Source organism: Sceloporus occidentalis, unplaced genomic scaffold (genome assembly GCF_023333645.1).
Source record: "Sceloporus occidentalis isolate IW3139 unplaced genomic scaffold, rSceOcc1.0.p SCAF_7, whole genome shotgun sequence".
NCBI classification, from domain to species: Eukaryota; Metazoa; Chordata; class Lepidosauria; order Squamata; family Phrynosomatidae; genus Sceloporus; species Sceloporus occidentalis.
Window position 1 is genome coordinate 67,155,795 of NW_028316987.1, and position 22,462 is coordinate 67,178,256.

The 22,462-nt window shown below is 40.7% G+C and overlaps 1 protein-coding gene across 3 annotated transcripts in view; it reads right to left on the minus strand.

The window, feature by feature from the left end:
• DYNC1I1 (dynein cytoplasmic 1 intermediate chain 1) overlaps window positions 1-22,462 on the minus strand; it is a 246,234-nt gene that overhangs the window by 216,033 nt on the left and 7,739 nt on the right. For all 3 annotated transcript variants that reach the window (XM_089531382.1, XM_089531379.1, XM_089531380.1), the window contains exon 2: window positions 5,266-5,382. In XM_089531382.1, coding sequence (XP_089387508.1) covers window positions 5,266-5,373 — 108 coding nt within the window. In that variant the 5' untranslated portion in view covers window positions 5,374-5,382. The remainder of the gene's footprint in view (window positions 1-5,265; window positions 5,383-22,462) is intronic.

Below are 22,462 nucleotides of genomic sequence, written 5' to 3' on the forward strand. Positions count from 1 at the left end.
ATCTTTGCCTTTGTCCTTACTTCTGTTTCCATTTAGTGCCTGCATGGATTCAATAAACTGTCATGTTGTCATATTTCTGACTCTTTTATTCTGGCAATCCTCAAATCCAGTTTAACTGGGACCTGATTGGGTCAGGAATATCAGTATTGAATTATTACACAGGGTTAGGAAGTTAAGTAAGTCAGACCATTGATCTACTTAGTTCATTTGTGTCTACAGTACACTGAATGACAGCAGCTCTCTAAAATTTCAGGCAGGGATCTCTGCTAGGCCTACCTAGATATGACAGAGATTGAACTAGGAACTTTTTCATTGCAAAACATGGGTTACAATCATTTCTTATCTATCATACTGAACACGGTCATATGTGAAAAGTATGTGGTTGCCTGAAATGTTTAAAGAACAGAAGGCAACTAAAGTGTGCTAGAAAATACTTCTGACAAGCACTTCTATGGCTGCATCTACACTGCAGTTTGGCACTGCTTTAACTGTCATGGCTCAGTGCTATGGAATTCTGGAAATTGTAGTTTTGTGAGATATTTAGCCTTCTTTGTCAGAGAGATCTGGTGCGACAACAAACTACAAGGCCCAAGATTCCATAAAATGAGATCATGACAGTTAAAGCAGTGTCCAACTGGATTAATTCTGCAGTGCATCAGTGAACTGTGTTTTCCATCACATTCTGCTGTGCTCAGTTGTGTCTGATGAGGGGGAGAGGCATGTGGTATGCAAGCTGGCATATTGTCTGACAGCTAAAATACAATGTAGGCATTTTGACACCCCATTATTCTTGTGAAGAGCCTTTCTGTTTCTAAGTAACTGCATTTAAAAAACACAAAAGTGAGGGCAGGAAAAAACCATGGGTCCTTAGACTTACTTGGACATTCTTGCTTGGAGATGCAGAGATATTAGGGCTCATTAGCTATCAGAGAACACCAACCATCTTTCTCCTAGGAGCCAGCATAGTTCTGTAATCTTTTCAAGACTGGCCATCTTGGGAGAGGTTTACTTTGGCAGATATCAGACATGGAATTTCCCTGTCTAGTCTAATTGTGGAGAATAAAAACCCTTCCTCTGACACACGATTCTGTACTGGATCTTCTGAACGTGCACCCACCCTTGGTATTTTTAAAAAATGTCATTCTAGCCTGGGTGTGTCCAGTTTGGGGGAGGGGAATAGGCCTGTGTACTCATCATTTCCAGTTTTAGGGTCCTTTTAACGCACCTTATTTATTTTCTTATTTATTAAAATACTTCTGCTGCTGCTGTTGTGTGTGTTCAAGTCCTTTCCAATATATGCTGACCATAATGTAACCCTATAATGTGGTTTTCCTAGCAAGATTGTTCAGAGGACGTTTGCCATTGCCTTCCCCTGAGGCTGAGAGCATGTAATTTGCCCCAGGTTGCCCAGTGGGTTTCTTGGCCAAGCTCTCCCACCCTTTTTCATAGGTTCCCAAGGCAGAATACAATATCAACAATTTAAAACTTCTAGATTAAAAGGATAAACAATTTAAACAAGATAAAACATATTAAACATAGTAACAGCTAACACCACTTTACAACAATTTAAAAACTATGTACATGTATAATCTGAAATAAGTCACTCTCTGAAAGCTTTAATAAAAAGCCATGTTTTGGCAGGAAAGAAACCAATGTTGGCACTTATCAGACCTCCATGGGAAGGGTATGCCATAAGTGGGGTACCACAGTTGAGAAGGTCCTATTCCACTTTTCACACAGTGTACTGCCCCCATGGGTGAGACACAGAGGAAGGCCCTTCCTCCAGATTTCAATTTTTGGAGAGGTATGCGGTGACTTAGTGGTTAAGACACCCATCCTGATGATCAGAAGATCAGAAGGTTGGCAATTCGAGGCCCGAGTGCCGCATGATGGGGTGAGCTCCTGTCACTAGTCCCAGCTTCTGCCAACCCAACAATTCAAAAGCATGCAAATACAAGTAGTTACATAGGTACCACTTCGGTGGGAAGGTAACAGCATTCGGTGCAGTCATGTTGGCCACACAACCACTGGAGTCATCTTTAGACAACACTGGCTGTTCGGGTTAGTAACAGAGATGAACATCACCCCCTGCAGATGGTTATGACTAGACATTCATGTGAAGAGACTATGGGGCTGTACAGATTGGCGGCTGTTGGATCGGGGCAGCAGCCACTACACGACCCGGCCCTAGTCCAGCCTCTGGAGAGCACAAAAAGGAGCCACAGAAAGTGGCTCCTTTTTGTGTCCTTCAAGTGGTGTCATCATGGCATGCACTGTGTTGACTGACGGGTGCCAAAGTGGCATGCTGGGGGCTGGGTTACACCATCCAGCATGTGGACGCTGTGCCATAACTCTCCCCACATTCCAGCCTTTCAGGCCAGTCTATACAGGCCCTACCTTTACCCTTATATAGGGAACTTATCTTGCAAGGTGAAATTTGGGGTGAGGTGGTCAGGGACATGTCCATCTTGGTGACTGTGATGTGATTCATTCCCAGGTGAAAAACACAGTTGCTTTCATCCATATAGAATCTCCCATTTGTAACTTCAAGTCTCCTCCAGTCACCATGCTGGTGGAGTTGGTATTGGTTGGCAAGGAGAAACACCCAGTGTCTGGATCTGTGCCCTCTTCAGGGATAGCCAATAAAGTTATGGCCTTCTTTTATTATTATTCCAGCAAATGTAGGTCTTTGCTGCACACTGCCCCAGCTCTCTGCTGGGCCCACAACAGCAAAAACACAATAAAATTTACAATGTCACTTTCTTGTATCAACTCACATATCCCAATAACTGTATGAGATACACGTGCAATATTAAACTGTCAGTTAAAAGCAAACTAGTCATTAGAAAAGGGATAACAGGTGCTTTAAACTACAGCAAATGTTGACATCTGAAAGAAAAGAAGCATAATCACTTAATGCTTCCTTGACTTTGCATGAAAATGAATATCCATCCCCTGTCAGTTCTCATTTCTATTTCACTAAGTGACTGAAACATTTTTTTTTAAAATACAAATCCCTTAATGAAAAGGGGAAAAAAACCACACACATTTTTTCAAGGACAAATAAACTAATATGCCAGTCAAACCTTAATAGATTGAGAAGATGTTCCAAAGCCAAGAGGCTAAAATCCAACAGCAATTATAATTTATCTTACTGAAGAACAGAAGTGCAAATCTGCTACCTTAGCAACCAAGCTAGACAGCCATAAAGGAAGAGCAGGAACATACAGGTTGCAAAAGGAGTAAAACACACACACACACATATCATCCTTGTTCTCTCCTATAAGCAATCCTAGTTCAAGTCATTATTATTTTGACATCTATACAAGTATCTCATATGTTAAACTCATTATTACAATTTAATATCATGTTAATTTCCATCTCCAATCTGGACTGTGCCAGGTATTGCACCTTCTACCCAGGGAGCCATGTGGCAAGCACAAGGCTCCTATTTTGATAAACATTTCAAAACCCAGTTCATGAGCAATAAGAAATAATGTGGCATTCATTCTATAGAGCTGGAATTGCACAAGGCTTGCTCCTTGTGAGGTCTTGGATTTATCTGGAAAGGTACGGTACATAAATCAAGGATGATGAACATAAAATTGAACAGAAGTCATGAAGAGGTCTTTTATAAAGAGACACCAGAGCTTTGAGAATTAGTGGGAAAAGCAGGACTTCCAAGGTGCTTAGAAAAACTCCTTTTGGGGGGTACATTGCCCATAATCCTGCCACCATCATGACCACTCTGCCAACACATATACTTTTCTGTTTTCTGTTTATGTATTCTGGTTTGTCAACATAAGAAATATAAATTCTTGTACAGAAAATGCAGCTTTCTACACATAAAACTAGAAATGAAGCCAGAATTTTTCTTGCTAGGAATGTTTGAGGATGAGTTGGGGGAAAAAATATGGAAAAGTATTATACTATATGACAACCATTGTGAAAATAATATATGCCCAAAAATGGAAAACAACAGATATACCAAAAGAAGAAGAATAGATAATGAAATTATTGGAAATAGTAGAAATGGACACATTATCACAAGTCGTAAGAAATAATTCATTGGAGAACTTTAATAAAGATTGGGATTTAATATTTCTATATTTGAAAGAACAATGGGGTGAAATAATAATTTAATATAATATGAATGTGGAAATGTTAAAATGTGGAAAGAACTATGAGATAAGATGGATTAATAGGAAAGAGAAAATTATTTATAGGATGATAAAAATACTGAGTTAGTTAAAAGTAGCAAAGGTATAGAAATAGAAAATGTAAATGTTAAGTAATTAAATTTTTGAAGAGATATCTAATAAGATAAAGAAAGGTCTAGTCAAAAACAAAGAATCATAGAATCATAGAGTTGGAAGAGACCACAAGGGCCATCCAGTCCAACCCCCTGCCATGCAGGAAATCCAAATCAAAGCATCCCCAACAATCAAAGCATCCCCAACGCTAACCCTAACATACAAAACAGGAAGGTAGGAAACCAATTATAGAATGGGTGAGGTTGAGGGTAGAGTAGAAATTAATAGCAATTAGTGTATGGAAGGTTATCAATGGAAGAAGGAATATGTAGGTAGTAGAGAATAAGCATAAGTGAAGATGGTAAGACATGAGATGGGAAAGAGTGAATAAGAAGGCGGTTAGAGTGGATGATAGGGAGGAATGATAGAAGAGAGAATAAAAAGGAAGTGGAGGAAAGGAAGACTGGAAGAAGGAGGAGAAAAGTAGAAGGGAATTGGAATGGATGGAAAAAGATGAATAAGTGTGAATGTGGTTAGAATTGGATAGTAAATTAATCAAATTTGCATTTAGGGTGCAACACATGTTTGTTATTTCTGCTGATGTGTTGTCGTATTGCTGTGTGTGTTTGTATGGGATAAGAATAAAAATTTTAAAATTTTAAAAAAGAAAGGAAATGCAGCTTTCTGCACAGAAAATGCTGTTTTCTATTCAAATCAAACATGAGCAAAGTTTTACACAGGAATTGATACTTCTGTGATGAAATTATATTTTCCATGCAGAAAATGCTATTTTCTATGAAAAGCAAAAAACAAACCAAAAAAGCCACATAGGAATTTTGCACCGAATGCTACTCCCAAACTGAAGATTCTGGACAGAATCACGTTCACATACAGATATGAGCGAATGTGGCTCTTAAATCCCTCAACCAACATGGGTTAAAAGATTGTACATTTCAAATTAAAAGGAAAGAAATGTGGGAAGGGTAGCTCATCAGAAGCTATGCCTGCTTACCTCTTTCTTTTTCCTTTCTTCCTCCTTCCGTTTTTTCTCTTCTCTTATTTGGGCCAAACGTTGCTTTTTGCGTTCAAGCTCAGCTTTTAAATCACTCTTGTCTGACATGTTGATTCTCTGTTAGGGAGCAAAAACATAGAAACCAATAAAAAAACTGAACAGTGAAATTCTTCCCCCCCCCCCCTCTCCTTTTAAAATGATATTGATTATTTGAGGGTGTCTGGGAAGAGAATAATAGTTCTGATGCTACTGTAATATAATGTCATGTAGTGATGCTACCTTTGTACTACTACAATGGCCATGGAAATTGATAGAACATTCAAAAGAGTGAAATCATTTAACTAGACAATACCTTGATTTTAAGAGAGCACACAACTCCTTTATTGCAACAGCTTCACTGACTGTCCGTCTGTTACCAGACACAATTGAAATTGCTGTTTATGGCCTATAAAGTCCCATACAGCTTGGGTTCATCTTATCTGAAAAGCTATAATTTCCCATCTGAGCATGGCTGTGCTTTAAGATCTACTGTGGAGACCCTCCTCTCTGTCCTTCCACCTTTATTGTATATCTGGTGGGAACATGTGAGAGGGCCTTCTCAGTACCTAATTCCAGGCTCTGCAATTACTTCCTAGAGAGGTCAGTGTGGCAGTTTCCAGTGATGTATTCAGATCTTTTACTCCAAGTCTCAAGTCGAGTCTCAAGTCCTTGCAAGCTACTTTCAAATTAAGTCTCAAGGGGAGTGTCAAGACTGGGACTCAACTTTAACAGAAAAAGGAGGTGAGGTGAAGTTTCAATAACTAGAAAATCAAGAAGATGTGCACAAAGGTAGGTAAAAAAATTACCAGAAGAGAACAACAAATGTGTTAGGCAGCGAGCTTGAGGCAGAAGGATCCTTCTAAAGCTTTTGAAAAGCTTTAGAAGGCTCCTCCAATGTGCAACAGGGACAAGCTGCTGAGTAGACCGCACACGTCAAGCCCATTGCCTGTGACATTTGCTATTTCTGGATGAAGTTAGGCCAGCAAGTTTGTCACTAAAAATATACAAGTCTTGAGTCAAATTGAATCATTTATTGCCAAGTCAAGTCCAAGTTGAGTCACTGAAGCAACTTGAGTCCAAGTCAATCAACTCAAGTTTGCATCACTAGCAGTCTTCCTTCCTATACTTTCATAGGCACTTGACCCCCCCCCCTTCTTTTTTAGCATGTCCTTGATAGTTGATTCACATTCTCCATTCACAGATGAAAATCAGTATCCACACTGCAGAATTAAAGCAGTTTGACACCATTTTAACTGCCATGACTCTATCCAACAGAATCCTGGTATTTGTGGTTTGGCAAAGCACCAAAGCTCTCTGGTAGACCAGGCTGAATACTTCAACAAACTACAAATCCCATGAATCTGTAGGGTAGAGTCATGGAAATTAAAGTGGTTTCAAACTGCTTTAATCCTCCAGGGTGGATACCCCCAACACATGTCTCCAAGCAACATGAGAATGCGGTCAAGATGGCAAAAGTTATTAATGGTGAAAAACACACAAGCTAAAACAGTTTGACACACCACTTTAACTGTCATGGCTCCATCCTACAAAATCTTATGATCCATCCTACAAAATCCACAGCACTTCTGGAGCAGAAGCAGGAGGATGACACTTTCAGCGCCACTCACATCTGTGTCTAAAAGTCTAATGTCTCATAAAACTACAAATCCCAGGAATTTATAAAAGAGTCATGGCAGTTAATATGGTGTCAAACTGCTTTATTTCTGCAATGTGGACATACACCCTGTGTCTGAGTTGAGTGCAAACTAGTTTTGCACTTTGAACTCAGCTTGCAGCAACTGAAGTAATCCAAGGACAAAATGAGAAAGTGAGATGAGGACAGAGAAAATGAGACATTTTAAAAGTAGCTGACAAAGTGTGACAGAGGATTAATTGGGACTGTCCCTGACAAAGTGGGACAGTTGGATAGTATCCTGATTGCTCAAACGGCCTTGCAGAATATGCTGTACTGTTTATTTGCTGTTTTCTTTTTAATGGTCTTGCTTTTAACAGCTTTTAATTCCATTGTTAGTTTAATTCTACATTTTTTAAAATTTTTGTACAATATGAATTTTAAAGTTATATCTGTTTTAAGCTTTCTAAACCATCTTGAGTCCTGGACTGAAGAAAAGGCAGGAAATAAATCATCAATCAATCAATCAATCAGTCAGTCAGTCAGTCAACTGCTTAGCTTTAAGTATGTTATCTGCTTAAAACTTGCCACTGTGATTTTCTATTGATCAAGGCCCTTGGCCCATCAGAAACCAAGACCTAGGTTTTAAATGTAGTTATTGCTTCCCTACGTGGAATGTTTTCAATTCATGTTCAATGAGACACACACAAAATAACTCACTGAACTGGTGCTGATGCAGTGCTGGTTACCAGTTAACCATGACTAAGCTGGAGCCAGATAGGAAAAAACAAAGACCCATCCTGGAGCAAATCCTCTATATCTCTTACATCTTAATTGTGGTTAAATATTTAATCAGCTTGCATTTAGGCATGAGGAACTGTGGTTCCAGCTATCCATCCTGTCCATCCCAAGAACTCAGTTTAGAATTTCAAACCCACTCCCTCCTCTGGTTTCAAGCATTGGTTTTAGCAACACCATTAAACCAATTAATATCACAGCCAATAAACTGTTTAATCATAGAATCATAGAATCATAGGCCTGTTACAGACAGCCAAAATAAAGCTGCTTCGAGTCACAGTGGAGGTATGGTGTTTCAATGATGCATGCGTCCTAAGAGCACAGAAGTCGCACCAAAGCCACACTTCAGCCCTAAGGACTGGAGCGTGGCTTTGGTGTGGCTTCTGGACTCTTAGGACGCATGCATCATTGAAACACCATATCTCCACTGTGACTCGAAGCAGCTTTATTTTGGCTGTCTGTAACAGGCCATAGAGTTGGAAGAGACCGCAAGGGCCATCCAGTCCAACCCCCTGCCATGCAGGAAATCCAGATCAAAGCATCGCCGACAGATGGCCATCCAGCCTCCGTTTGAAGACCTCCAAAGAGGGAGACTCCACTACACTCCGAGGAAGTGTGTTCCACTGTCGAACAGCCCTTACTGTCAAGAAATTCCTCCTAATGTTGAGGTGGAATCTCTTTTCCTGCAGCTTGCATCCATTGCTCCGGGTCCTAGTCTCTGGAGCAGCAGAAAACAAGCTTGCTCCCTCCTCAATATGACATCCCTTCAAGTATTTAAATAGGGCTATCATATCACCTCTTAACCTTCTCTTCTCCAGGCTAAACATCCCCAGCTCCCTGAGTCGTTCCTCATAGGGCAAGGTTTCCAGACCTTTCACCATTTTAGTCGCCCTCCTTTGGACACGCTCCAGTTTCTCAATGTCCTTTTTGAATTGTGGCGCCCAGAACTGGACACAATATTCCAGGTGGGGCCTGACCAGAGCAGAATATAGTAGCACTATGACTTCCCTGGATCTAGATACGATACTTCTATTGATGCAGCCTAAAATCGCATTGGCCTTGTTAGCTGCCGCATTGCACTGTTGACTCATGTTCAGCTTGTGGTCTACTTGGACTCCTAGATCCCTTTCACATGTTGTCTCCTTAAGCCAGGTGTCCCCCATCCTATATCTGTGCATTTCATTTTTTCGCCCTAAGTGCAGTACCTTACATTTCTCCCTGTTGAAGTTCATTCTGTTAGCTGTGGCCCAGCTTTCTAGTCTATTCAGGTCATTTTGAATTTTGATCCTGTCCTCTGGAGTATTAGCTATTCCTCCTAATTTGGTGTCATCTGCAAATTTGATAAGTATTCCCCCAATTTTTTCCTCCAAGTCATTGATAAAGATGTTGAACAGTACTGGGCCAAGGACAGAGCCCTGTGGGACCCCACTGGTTACTCCTCTCCAGGATGAAAAGGTGCCATTGTTGAGCACCCTTTGGGTTCGGCCGGTCAACCAATTACAAATCCACTTAACAGTTGCCTTGTCCAGCCCACATTTTACAAGCTTGTTTGTGAGAATGTCATGGGGAACCCTGTCAAAGGCCTGAAATCAAGATATATTATATCCACAGCATTCCCTTCATCTACCAAGCTGGTAATTTTATCAAAGAAAGAGATTAGATTTGTCTGGCATGACTTGTTTCTCTGAAACCCATGTTGACTTTTTGTGATTATGGCATTGCCTTCTAGATGTTCACAGACTCTCTGTTTAATGATCTGCTCCAGAATCTTTCCTGGGATTGATGTCAGACTAACTGGATGATAATTGTTGGGATCCTCTTTCTTCCCCTTTTTGAAGATGGGGACAACGTTTGCCCTCCTCCAGTCTGCTGGGACTTCTCCTATTCTCCAGGAGTTTTCAAAGATTATTGCCAATGGCTCCAATATTACATTTGCCAGTTCTTTTAATACCCTTGGATGTAGCTCATCTGGTCCTGGAGACTTAAATTCATTTAGGTTAAACAGGTATTCCTGTACTATCTCTTTACTTATTTTGTGCTGAATTTCCCCTATTCTGTCCTCTGCTCCATTATCCTCAGGTTGAGTTCCCTTTGCCTTTTCTGAGAAGACTGAGGCAAAGAAAGTGTTGAGTAATTCTGCCTTTTCTCTTTCTTCTGTTAGCATTTTGCCATCTTCTCCACGCAGTGGCCCTACCGTTTCCTTCTTCTTCCTTTTGCTGCGGACATATCCAAAAAAGCCCTTTTTGTTGTTCTTAACCTCTCTAGCAAGCCTGAGTTCATTCTGTGCTTTGGCTTTTCTGACCTTATCTCTACACTTGCTAGCTATTTGTTTGAATTCCTCTTTGGTGATTTCCCCATTTTTCCATTTCTTATACATGTTCCGTTTAAGATTTAGCTGAGCTGAAAGTTCCTTTGTCATCCATCCTGGGTTCTTGCGACACCTCCCATTTTTCTTTCTCACTGGAACTGTTTTAATTTGTGCCTTCAGTATCTCCCTTTTGAGAAACTCCCATCCATCTTGAACTCCCTTCTCTTTTAGTATTCCTGACCATGGGATCGCCCCCAGTATTTCTCTAAGTTTACTGAAATCCGCTCTCCTGAAGTCTAGAATGCGTGTCTGACTATGCCTGGCTTCTCCTTTCCATCGTATAACAAACTCCAGGAGAACATGGTCACTTCCACTTAAGGATCCCACCACTTGCACTTCATTAACCAAGTCATCCTTGTTGGTTAGGATCAGATCTAAAATAGCTGATCCCCTTGTTGCCTCTTCCACCTTTTGGACCATGAAATTGTCTCCAAGGCAAGTGAGGAATTTACTAGACCTTGAGGATCTGGCTGAGTTTGACTTCCAACAAATATCAAGGTAGTTGAAGTCACCCATCACTACTACATCTCTCTTTTCTGAGTGTATGGTCATCTGTTCTAGAAAGGCATCATCCAATTCCTCCGTCTGACTTGGGGGTCTGTAGTAGACTCCCACCATAACATCCTTGTTGTTTCCCTGCCCTTTAATTTTTATCCAGATGCTCTCCACCTGGCTTCCAGGATTGATGTCCTGGATCTCTTCACTGGTGTAAATATCTCTGACATATAGGGCTATTCCTCCTCCTTTCCTGTTTGGCCTGTTTCTCTTGAAAAGGTTATACCCCTCTATTTCCACATTCCAATCATGAGACTCATCCCACCAGGTTTCAGTGATGCCTATTATATCATATTTGCTTTGTTGTACTAGGAGTTGAAGTTCATCGTGCTTATTTCCCATGCTCTGTGCATTAGTGTAGAGGCATCTAAGACCATGTGTTCCCTTTACTTGCTGCCTGTGCAAGTTCTTTTGCCTCCCACTGTTGGGTCCTTGCACTGTTTGTCTTGTTCCCTCTCTGTCAGTTTGACTATCTTCTCCAGCCTTTTTGCCTTCCAGAATACTGTCTCCCTCCCCCACATAACTCAGTTTAAAGCCCTCCTGATCAAATTCTTGAGGCTATTGGCAAAAATGTTTTTGCCAACTGGCGTGAGATGCAACCCATCCCTTGCCAGAAGTCCCTCCTCATGGAACCGCAGCCCATGGTCCAAGAATCCAAATCATTCTTGGCGGCACCATCTACGGAGCCAGTTATTTACATCCGCTATTTTCTTCTCCCTTCCTGGACCATGCCCTTCGACTGGGAGAAGAGAGGAGATGACAACCTGTGCATCCACCTCTTTCAACTTCCTACCCAAAGCCTCATAATCCCTTATGATATTCTGAAGGCTATGCCTTGCAGTATCATTGGTTCCCACTGTCAGGAAAAAGCAACATGGGATATATAGTCACAAGAAATATAATATGTATATGGATGTATTTGAAAGTAACATGACAAAGCAAAAGCAATTGAAATGTCACATAGGTGCTGCATATAATGCAATTAGAAGGTCCTAAAAGCCAAGGACATATGTGGCAAGGACAAAGTGAAAAGGTGCAAATTGATATCACCTGAAAGTCATTGAGTGAACAGTAATGTATGATGCAATGTGAGGTCAAGATTGAGCCAAGTATTGTATGTCAATCATAATGTATGTACACGCCCAGGAGGTGGCAACTGTATAATGAATAGAGAGACAAATGTCTATATAAACAGCAATGTATGGCAATACATTTTGTGGGTATTGAGGAGTATAGTAGTGTGGGTTTTGAGAGTAGTGAATTGTTTTGTGCATAGTGTATATATTAGAATAAAAGTAGATCTTTAAAAGAAGACTACTGTGTTGACTGGTGTCCTGAGAGCAGAACAAGAACCAGCAGATTCCAGAGAAGATTAGAAGACATCTTCAGCCAATTCTCAGAGCTACTGGTCAAGCTGATTGTTCTTCCGCTAACCAGGGGGTGATAGTGAAAGCCAGGAGAAGAGCTGCAACTCCCATCATCCCTAACATGAACCAAAAAAAAGGGGTAATGGTCAGTAGGCTTGACCAGTCTTGTCAGCCTCTCTGTCTGTGGAAGGACAAAACTGGAACCAGTGGAGGATGAAGGGGGGAGGCAGTAATAATAATAATATAATAAAATTTTATTTATATACCGCTTTTCCATTGATCAAAGCGGTTTAACAGCATATATAACATACAATATAAATATTAAAACATGAATATATTAAAATCCCCCCATATACAAATAACAAAACCATATCTCAGGCCAGCTCAGCAGTGCTGTCAGGAGGGGAGGGAGAGCGTACAGAAGTCAGGAGTCAGGGATATGCCTGTTCGAAAAAGTGTTTTCAGTCCCTTCTTAAATTGGTCTAAGGAGGTGGCCTTAGTAGAAAAGTATTCTAGACTATCAGTTAATGGCTTCATTGTTGATTTGCGTAAAGCATGGCTGTGTAAAGATTCCATCAAAGGCACTGAGAAAACTCAAGGCTAGGGCCGATTATGCTCCCCTTTTTACTTTTGTTTTATGCCTCATTGCTCCATTATACTAACACAGCTCTGAATCAATCAATGCCAATATTATGCACATGCTGCTAAAGGCCATTATCTAATGGGTGCAAAAAGAATGCAAAAGAGTGACAAAGCCTGCATTGACCAGAAACAAGATACATCAAACATGTCCAATAAAAATAAATTTCTACTAATTGCCCCTGCATTCACAAAACACTGTCTCCTTCCAAAAAGTTACTTTCTTTGGCTACAACACCCAGACTCCCCCACAAGTAATTGTGCAGACTGAGAGATCTTGCAAAATTATAGCAGTGTGACTTTAACTGCTGTGGTTCCATCCCGTGCCCTCCAACATTTCACAGATGAAAACAAGGACAGGTGTGGCCAAGCAACATCAGAATGTAATTAAGATAGCAAGAATTATTTAGGAGGAAGAACAGTCAGGCTAGGAAATGCTGCAGCCTGAGCCTACAGGGAAGGCTAAGAATTCCCTGCTGTCTTTTCCTCCTCCACCTGCTGGATTAATTGATTACAAACTACTTTTGCACTTTGAATCTAGTTTGCAAAAAGTGAAGTAGGCTGAGGACAAAGGAAGAAAGTGGGAGGAAGATAGAGAAACTGGGAGTAGTAGACTATTAATTAGGTCTGTGCCCAGACTGCCCATGGAATCCTGGGATTTGGGGTATGGTGAAATACTGCAGAGAAAATTCCAAATATCACACCAAACTACGGGTCTAAGAATTTCACAGGATGGAACCATTGGCAGTTAAGGTATATGCACTTGCACCACTGGGAACTGTGTGTGTTGTGTGCCTTCAAGTTGTTTCCAACTTATAGCAACCCTAAGGCAAATCTATCATGGGGTTTTCTTGGCAAGATTTGTTCACAGGAGGCTGAGAGCATGTGGTTTGCCCAAAGTCACACAGTGGGTTTCATAGCCAAGCTGGGAATCAAACCGTCTTTCATAGTCTAACACTTAAACTACTACACCATGCTCGCTCTACTGGAAACTATAGTCTCCAAAAATAACTTTTCCAAGGGCTTCTTTCTGAACTTTGTTGTTTAGTTTAACTTAATTTAAATCAATTTGGCTTTTCCCCCAAAAATTGTTCCCATAAGTTTACCTCATGTTTGCTTGGGGAGACCTATGCTTTGTGAAGACACATCTAGAGTTGGGTTATGCCTTTTGGGGAGCTGAGACAATAAGTAGCCTTTGGGCAATCAAGAACCAGATAGCCAATGCAACAGGAGAGGGAAGAATGATAAACCTGAACTCTACCTTAAGTATTTCTTTTTAAAAAAATTGTTTCAATCTTAAATGAATCAACACATTCAAATGAAAAGTATTTTTAAAAAATACAATTCATAATACAATGTAAATTTACAAACAAAATCTGCAACAGTTGATAGCAACAATAACAAACATAACACAGACGTTAACCATGTCTTGCAGTAAAGATAGCTTCAGAATCAACCTATGATATCTTTCTCTAGGAATGCATGTCTAGAATATGTGGTGGTGGTCCTTCAAGTCATTTCCAACTTATGGTGACACTAAGGCAGACCTGTCATGGGATTTTCTTTGCCAACTTTGTTCAGAAGGTCTTTTTCATTGCCTTCCTCCAAAGCTGAAAGAACTTGCCCAAGGCCACCCAGTCTGTTTCATGGTTGAGCAGGGAGTCGAACCTTAGTCTCCAGGGTCATAGTCCAACACTACACCACTCTAGCTCTTCAAGAATATATACAGCCACTATCACTATCACTTAAAAGGGTAAAGGTTTCCCCTTTGACAAGATTATCAAGTCATGTCTGACTGTAGGGGGCAGTGCTCATCTCTGTTACTATGCCAAAGAGCCAGTGTTGTCAAAGATGTCTCTATGATTATGTGGCCAGTATGACTACACAGGACGCTGTTACCTTCCCACCAAAGTGGTACCTTTTTATCTACTTGCACTTTTACATGCTTTCAAACTGCTAGGTTGGCAGAAGCTGGGACTAGTGACGGGAGCTCACTCCATCACATGGCGTTTAGGTCTTGAACTGCCAACCTGTCATCAACCTTGTGATCATCAGAGTCAGCATCTTAACCGTTGAGCCACCTCCTCCCTATACTATCACTTTCATATACAATAAAGAAGTGCCATAAGTCATAGTCAATGAACTGCTTATCAAAACCACGGCTTTGTGCATTTCTTGTCACATTAACTTCAAAGTGTCTATTTTTCCATGTATGCTAGATGCCTGAGCCCATTTCTCTATTGCTCATTTTTTAATTATTATTTTTTAATAGGCCAATGTAATTTCAAGCCTTTACACAACCAGAAAAGAAGTGTTCTCCTTATGTAGAGGTTGACATGATGAAAAAGACAGCCTGCGCTATGCTAGTTGCCTCTCCATCCAGTGCAGAACAATACAAGAGGACACTCTCCTTTTTGGCCATGTCTGTATGAGCCAAATACATTGGCTTCCCCCTGTTCCCTCAGCAGGGAGAGCGGACAACACACCATGCAAAGCCCGATTGAGGTGCAAGCAGACAGGACAATGACCATCCAGCTCAGCACCATAACTATGTTTTATCCTTCTTGCCTCCAATTTTAAAAACTCGCCAGTTGTTCTGGATCTTCTGGGAATAGCAATAGCAGTGCACTTAAGCACTCCCTAAGTGGTTTACAACGCGTAAGCTAATTGCCCCCAACAAGCTGGTACTCATTTTAACGACCTCGGAAGAATGCAAGGCTGAGTCAACTCTGAGCCCCTGGCAGCCTGGCTGGTATTGAACTCACAACCTTGTGGTTTGTGAGGGAGTGGATGCATTGCAGGCATTTAACCCCTGTACTACCAGGGTCCATCTCTTCTAAATCTGGAGCCCTGTATTCTGATGCCAGGTGGCTGTTTGAAATATGTCCTGCTGAACTGCTAGGCATGTCCGCTGCTGCCACAAGGTGCTTGGAGGTCAGAACGAGGTACCCAGCCATGTCACTGTTGCTGGGCACCTCGTTCTGACCTTAGAGGGAAGTGACTCGCAGCAGCAGTAGACGTGCTTGGAAGCTCAGCAGGACACATGTAGTCAGTTGCCAAGCATCAGAACTGAGGGCTTTGCAACAGGGGACCACCAGGGCAGCTTCGGAGGCAGGCTGCCCCATGTCAGTGTAGACAAGGCCTCAATCTCACCTTTCATGTGTGTGTGTGGGGGGGGGGGGGCGAAACTAGCACACCTCTTTTCCTCCTATCTTTACCCTACTTGAATTCAGCTTGCCTGAAGAGGACCATATGTACATCCTGCTTTCTTATTTATTTGTTTATTGGATTTATATCCTGCCTTTCTCACAAAGTGGGATTCAAGTTTCAGTGTGATGTTTTCAAACACTAAGGTCAACTACTGCCTTTTTGTTCTAGAAACCAAATATCTTCAATATCTGGTAGTGACCAATTCATTTAGTCTATAGTACCTTGTGATTAGAGCCATTTGTGGATTGCTTTCCCCTCCCCACATTCCTAACTTTAACAACAACAACAACATTTTTTATTTATTTGCCACTTCTCAGCAAGGTGGGGTACAGCATGTTAAAATACAAAAACACAGTTAAAAACACATAATGCACTGTTAAAATAAATACTATAAAACATTGCTGCACTTATTGAAGTCACTGTGCCCTAACCCTTAAAATGAAAAAAAGTGCTAGAACAATTTTTTAAAATTGATCTTAATTAAAATAGCCTAAAATGGTGTACTCAGGCAAACTGTCCCTTACCCTGAAACATGGCTCTATGCCATGTGAACAGAACACACCAGAATGTTAACACGCACAGGAAACACTCTGCCCTCTGAAATATGAAGTCAACTGCAATTCTGCACATAGCTTAAAGCTGAAGGAAGAACAATGGTTGTGTAGCATGAGGAGTCACTAGTCTGTGAGCATGCTGAAAATAGCTAATCAGCATAGCTAATGAGTGGAAACACAATGAAAAGACAAGAGAAACAACTTGTCTTTCCACTGGTTCAAATGGAAAGCCAGTTCAAAAAGGAATTTATGTCTGCCACTTGCTTCTCACTCCATTTATCTGTAACCCATATTTGTGACTCCATTTCCAAAAATATCCCTACCATTTGGTTATCATCACACCAGCAACAGCCATAATGCAATTACAATATAAAAGAAGGCAAGCAGGATCTGCAGCAAAAATTGTAATATGCTCCTTTTCCATATGCTCCAGCAGTTCAGAAATTAAAACCAGAACACGTCTAACCAACCAATATCAGAGTGGGATCAAGATGACAAAATTATTAATGAGGAAAAAAGAACAGACAAGCTAGGAGAGACTGTAGCCATTTGCTTTAGCCTGACTTTACAGGGAAGGGCAAGATTCTGCCACCTCTTCTCCCCCCCCCCCCAAAACATTGAATTAATTGAATGCAAAATACTTTTGTACTCTCAAGTCAATTTGCCCCAGTGGATGTAAATGGAGGATAAATGGTGGATGTGGGAGGAAGAGAAACTGGGACATTTTGGAAGCAGCTGAAAAAGTGGGGCAACCAAAGATTAATCAGGACTTTCTCTGCCAAAGTGAGGCAGTTGGGGGGTATTCTTTTCCCATTTTTCAGCTTTTATAATTTGAGGTTTCCCAGCCTGCAGGTCTGTATAGATCCATGGTGGCGAACCTATGACACGCATGCCAGAGACAGCATGTGAAGCCATTTTTCGCGGCACGCAGAGGGCAGGGAAGTGGAGGAACAAGCGCATGCCTGTTCCTCTTCTTTCTCCCTTGCCACCCCACCCCCCCGGGCTTTCAGCTGTCTCCAGAAAGGCATCTGAAGGCCCAGGAGGGCAGGGGGGGAGATGTCCTGCCCCAGAAGTCTCATCCCGCCCCCAGAAGTCCCACACCTGGCAGCAGGTAACACCTTTTAGTTTGGGCACCCAGTCCCTAAAAGGTTCGCCATCACTGGCATAGATATTACTATCCTTGGCATCATGACAAAACATCAGAAATATATTTATTTTATCCTATTTTATGTACAGCGGTGTGTAAACTTAAGCACTTTATAAATTAAGTTAATAATAACAATAACTAACAACAACAATAATAAATATATACTGCAGGGGGAGATCCAATAATCATGCCACACAACCACACATTTTCCATTACATTAAACATTCCTGGTCCATGAGTTACCTTTTTTATTTCAGATAAGCTGACATGGTCATATTAAACTAAACAGGATGTAACTTTAAATGGCAGCAAGAACTTGGTCATGTTTGGAAGGCAGTCTACTGTTTCAGTGTATTTGAACAGACTTACTATGCAGAATTAACTAGACTGTGCATGTTTTTTTAAAACTCATTAGTAATGTGATCTTCTTTCCTCCATATACTAAAAGTGGATGGGAAATAATGGAATGGTTTTCCCACAGGCCATCTCAGCACAAATGCAAAATGACATCACTGGTTTTGTCCTCTACACAATGCCATCCTGTTTCATCAGCACAATATATATATATATTTTATACCTGCAGCTTGGAAAACAGCAGAAGAAGGAGATGCAGCATTGGTGGGCAGAACAATAGAGTGTCCCTCATTTGAAACGCCAACATGCTTCTGAGATTTTAGATCATTTAGTTCAAAACGTTGGAATACTTTTAACTTTTTATTATCCCTGGTTGTTGCTTTTGTTAATGAGCTCCAAATAGTGCTAAGGGGCTGAATCCAACATTGTCCTTCCATTCACAGAAGGCTCTTTGATGCTGTGGAGACTTCTGTGAACAGAAGGGGAAGGAAATGATTTTGGCTAATTCTTCCTTTCTGCTATAGCCTCCCTCCTCTTGCACCACTTCCCACTGTTTTGTGCCTTCAAAGAGCACCCACAGCTTTCTCTGCTTTGGCCCCTTCCATTTTACTCCTCCCCATAGCTTTCTCTAATCTAATCTCTTCTGTCTTACTCCTTCTCGCCATAGCTTTCTCTACTCCAAGTCCTTCCACCTTACATCACACTCAGCAAAACAGCCTCCATTTTTGGAAGTCTGTTCCAAGTCATGCCTTGTATCATGGTAGTACAGTAGCACAGTCAGCCCCCCATATTTACAGATTTTGCATCCACAGATTCCACCATCCACAACTTGCAAATACCCCACCCACCCACCCACCCACCCACCATTGCAAAAAGCAAAACTCGGTTTTGCCATTTTATATAATAGACACCATTTTACTACACCACTGTATATAATGGGACTTGAGCATCCATAGATTTTGGTACTCAGAAGTGCTTGTAAAACCAAACCCCAGCAGACACTGAGGACCCACAGCTGTATTGTTGCATGGTAGTAGAAGCACTGGGTGTATTTTATGTCTGTGATCTGTCAGCCTGTTCTTTGTGCTTTCTGTGTGCACACGCTTAGGGTTTTGGCAGATCTTTCATAGGCTGACTGAGCCTGTCTTACTCCAAATCTCACCAATTCCTAATAATGCTGTTCTGGCTACATAAGCAATGGTGTTTGCTGCCTGAACAGTGGAAATAAAGGGGATGATGACTGGATGCTAAAAACAAAGCACATGTCAGATTGTTTAAAACTTCCCCTTCAGTCTGTTTTGTTAACACTGTGAGAAATTCAACATTACTGTCAAGGCCAATCAGGAAGACATGCTTCATAATTCTTTATATGATTCTACAGCAGTTATGATTCAGAACACAGAAGGCTATGCTTTTCTTTCTTTCTTTCTTTCTTTCTTTCTTTCTTTCTTTTTTTACAAAAATCAGACTATGCTGATGTTGCAGATGTTTCCATTTAAGAAATCAATATTTGTTTCATATTTGCCCCACTTAACAATTGACCTGGTAACCCCATTGATTCTTGAAGCGGTGGCCTAAATATACAATGCAGAGGGAATTTCTGGCTTGCCTAGTATGGGGGAATCAAATGCACTGTCTCTCCATTAAATGCTTGTTTTGATTATGGAGCCAGTAAGGAAGGTTATGCAAAGGTTAACTCTTATTGCATGTCCTCCTAAGATGGTATTTCAGTGACATACATATTGATTATAATCTAAAGAAAGTGATTTTTAATGCTAGAAGCTAGCCAGAGAATAGTAAGAAAGATGCATAACACAAAAAGAGGCAGGAATTATAATGCAAAGCATATACATACATGTTATGTCATAATGATTTAGAGGAGAGAGTTCCATGCTTTAGGGTCATGGACAAGAAGATTATTACATCTGCTCTTAGATGCTGACATTAACGAATCTGGGAGAAAGTGCATCACTATTAGACTGATGCAGGAAGCAATATAAAGTATAGCAAGCTACTAACACTGAGGACTCATCCTATCTTCAGAATCAGGCTTTCTTAACCTTTCTTTCCCTGGAATAATATTCTGGAACCCTTGCATAAACATTATTATAATTAAGAGATTTTTTTAAAAAAATATTGTCCCCCCAATCACAATCTCTTGCAGAACATCTGTCAACCTCTCATGGAGAAATCCTGGTTGAGAGACAGTCCAGATTCTACAGGTTCATTCTACAGTTACAGAATCTAATGCAAATTAGGCTGTTGTTGTTGTTGTTGTTGTTGTTGTTGTGTGCCTTCAAGTAATTTCTGACTTATGACAACCCTAAAGGGGAGGTATCATGGGGTTTTCTTGACAAGATTTAATCAGTGAGGGTTTGCTTTTTCTTTAGCACTGTGAAAAACTCAAGCTCAAATACTGATCTGTGTACTTGTCACAAAATTCTAGAGCTCTATGCCAAACACTGGTACTTTAACAAAATCAAATTCCCTCATTTATAAGTCCTACAGATTTCTTGTGTCACTACACAAGGCCATTTTGTGAACCATGCACTACTTACAATAGTATGGGGAAATGTTGATCTTCCAGAGGTTTTGGACCTCTAAGCGTGTATCTGTACTGCAGAAATAATGCAGTTTGACAACACTTTAACTGCCCTACACTTTAAGTATCCTACAGAATCCTGGATCTGTAGTTTGGTGAGGCACCAGAGCTCTCTGAAAGATCAGGCTGAATACCTCACCAAATTACAAATCCCATAGGGTGCAGCCATGGCTGTTAAAGTAATGTCAAACTGCTTTATTTCTACAGTGCAGAAGGTTAGTAATTCTCAGAAGATCCAGCTGCCTGACCAATGGCAAGGAAGTATGGGTGATGTAATCCAAAACATTTGGAGGGTCAAAGGGTCCTCAGCATACTCCACAACCATGCAAAATTAACATCACAGTATAACTTGAGACATAATCATAATAATAATAATACTTTTATTTGTATCCTGCTTCTTTGTACAAGCAATTGAAGCGGCTTACATAAAATTCCAACAATACCTTAAGTATAACCCACAAATCCCTCCCCCCTTAAAATAACAATTAAACAAGTAATCGTTAAATAATCTATAAACAGATCATAATTAAAATCTCAATAAGTAATAACAATACGACATCATTCCAATTTGGGCAAAAACTAAATGGGGTATAACGTAGACAAACACCATTATTTTTATGACCGGAGTTTTCTTATTCAGGAAAGGCCTGCTGGAAGAGGTCCATCTTGACAGCTTTTTTGAAGCTATCCAGGCTGATAATATGATGGATCTCCTCTGGCAGGCTGTTCCACAATCTGAGAATGGCGGACAAAAAAGTCCTCTAGAAAGCAGCAGTCAATCTGGTCTTTAAAGGCTGCAATAGATTCTTCCCAGAGGACCTGAGTGTGCAGGGTGGATTATATGGAAGAAGGTGATCCCGTAGATAGGTTGGGCCCAAGCCATCTAGGGCTTTAAAGGTCAAAACCAACACCTTGTACTGTGCCTGGAAACCAATAGGCAGCCAGTGGAGTGATTTCAGGATCGGTGATATATGGTCACTATTCAAAAGTGACCACATCTATTCAAAAGTGAGTTTGAGATCACTCTCCCAGGTAGATAGGACTACAAATTTAATCCTTCCCCAGCCTAAAAGAAAACTAATCTATCCTTCTGTGATAAAACAAGAAACTACCTAAAAAAAGTGAAGCTGCACAGCAAAGAACTAGAAACAAGAGGTATGTAACATCATAAAATAAAACAAACTAGTACTTAATTTCTGATGGCATGCTATTTTTAAATATAAATATTGGGTTGGATCCAAACTTCGTCATAACATCTATGGGACTTTAGTTCAAAGATATAGCCATGTTGTCTTTAGAATCAGTAAGTAGGTAGATCTTGTAGCACCTTTGAGACTAACTGAAATAAAGAAGTTGGCAGCATGAGCTTTCATAGACTTCAGTCTACCTCTTTGGTTTCATTGGTCCTCTTTTGATTAATTATGACCAATCTTGCATGCAAGTGATCAGTAAAGCTTATTCCAAATGCAGAACTGCAGTCTGAATTTACAGCACTTCCAAGTAGCATGTTTTGCTGATTATTTATTCTACAACACAGATTTAACTGTACACTGGTCCCTCTACATGTGCTGGGGTTACGGGTGCAAGACCCCCATGAAAGCAGAAAAAAACACAGATTTTAAAAAAAAACCCACCTCTGACAGAACACCTCTCTAGGAATCTCTAGGTCCTCCAGTACATCTCTGTGGTCAACATCCACTGGAAGCTAACCACAGAATCATACTGGAGGACCTAAAATGCAAAATTAATGGGGTCGCCATAAATCAAAAAGTGGCTTGAGGGCACACAGACACATATTGGAGGGTACATCATCAGACTCAATCTAAATACATGTACATATTGTCCCAAGTCCTGCTATTTCAGATTTATTGTTGTGTGCCAACCTATGGTGACCCTAAAATAAACCTATTATGGGGTTTCTTGGCAAGATT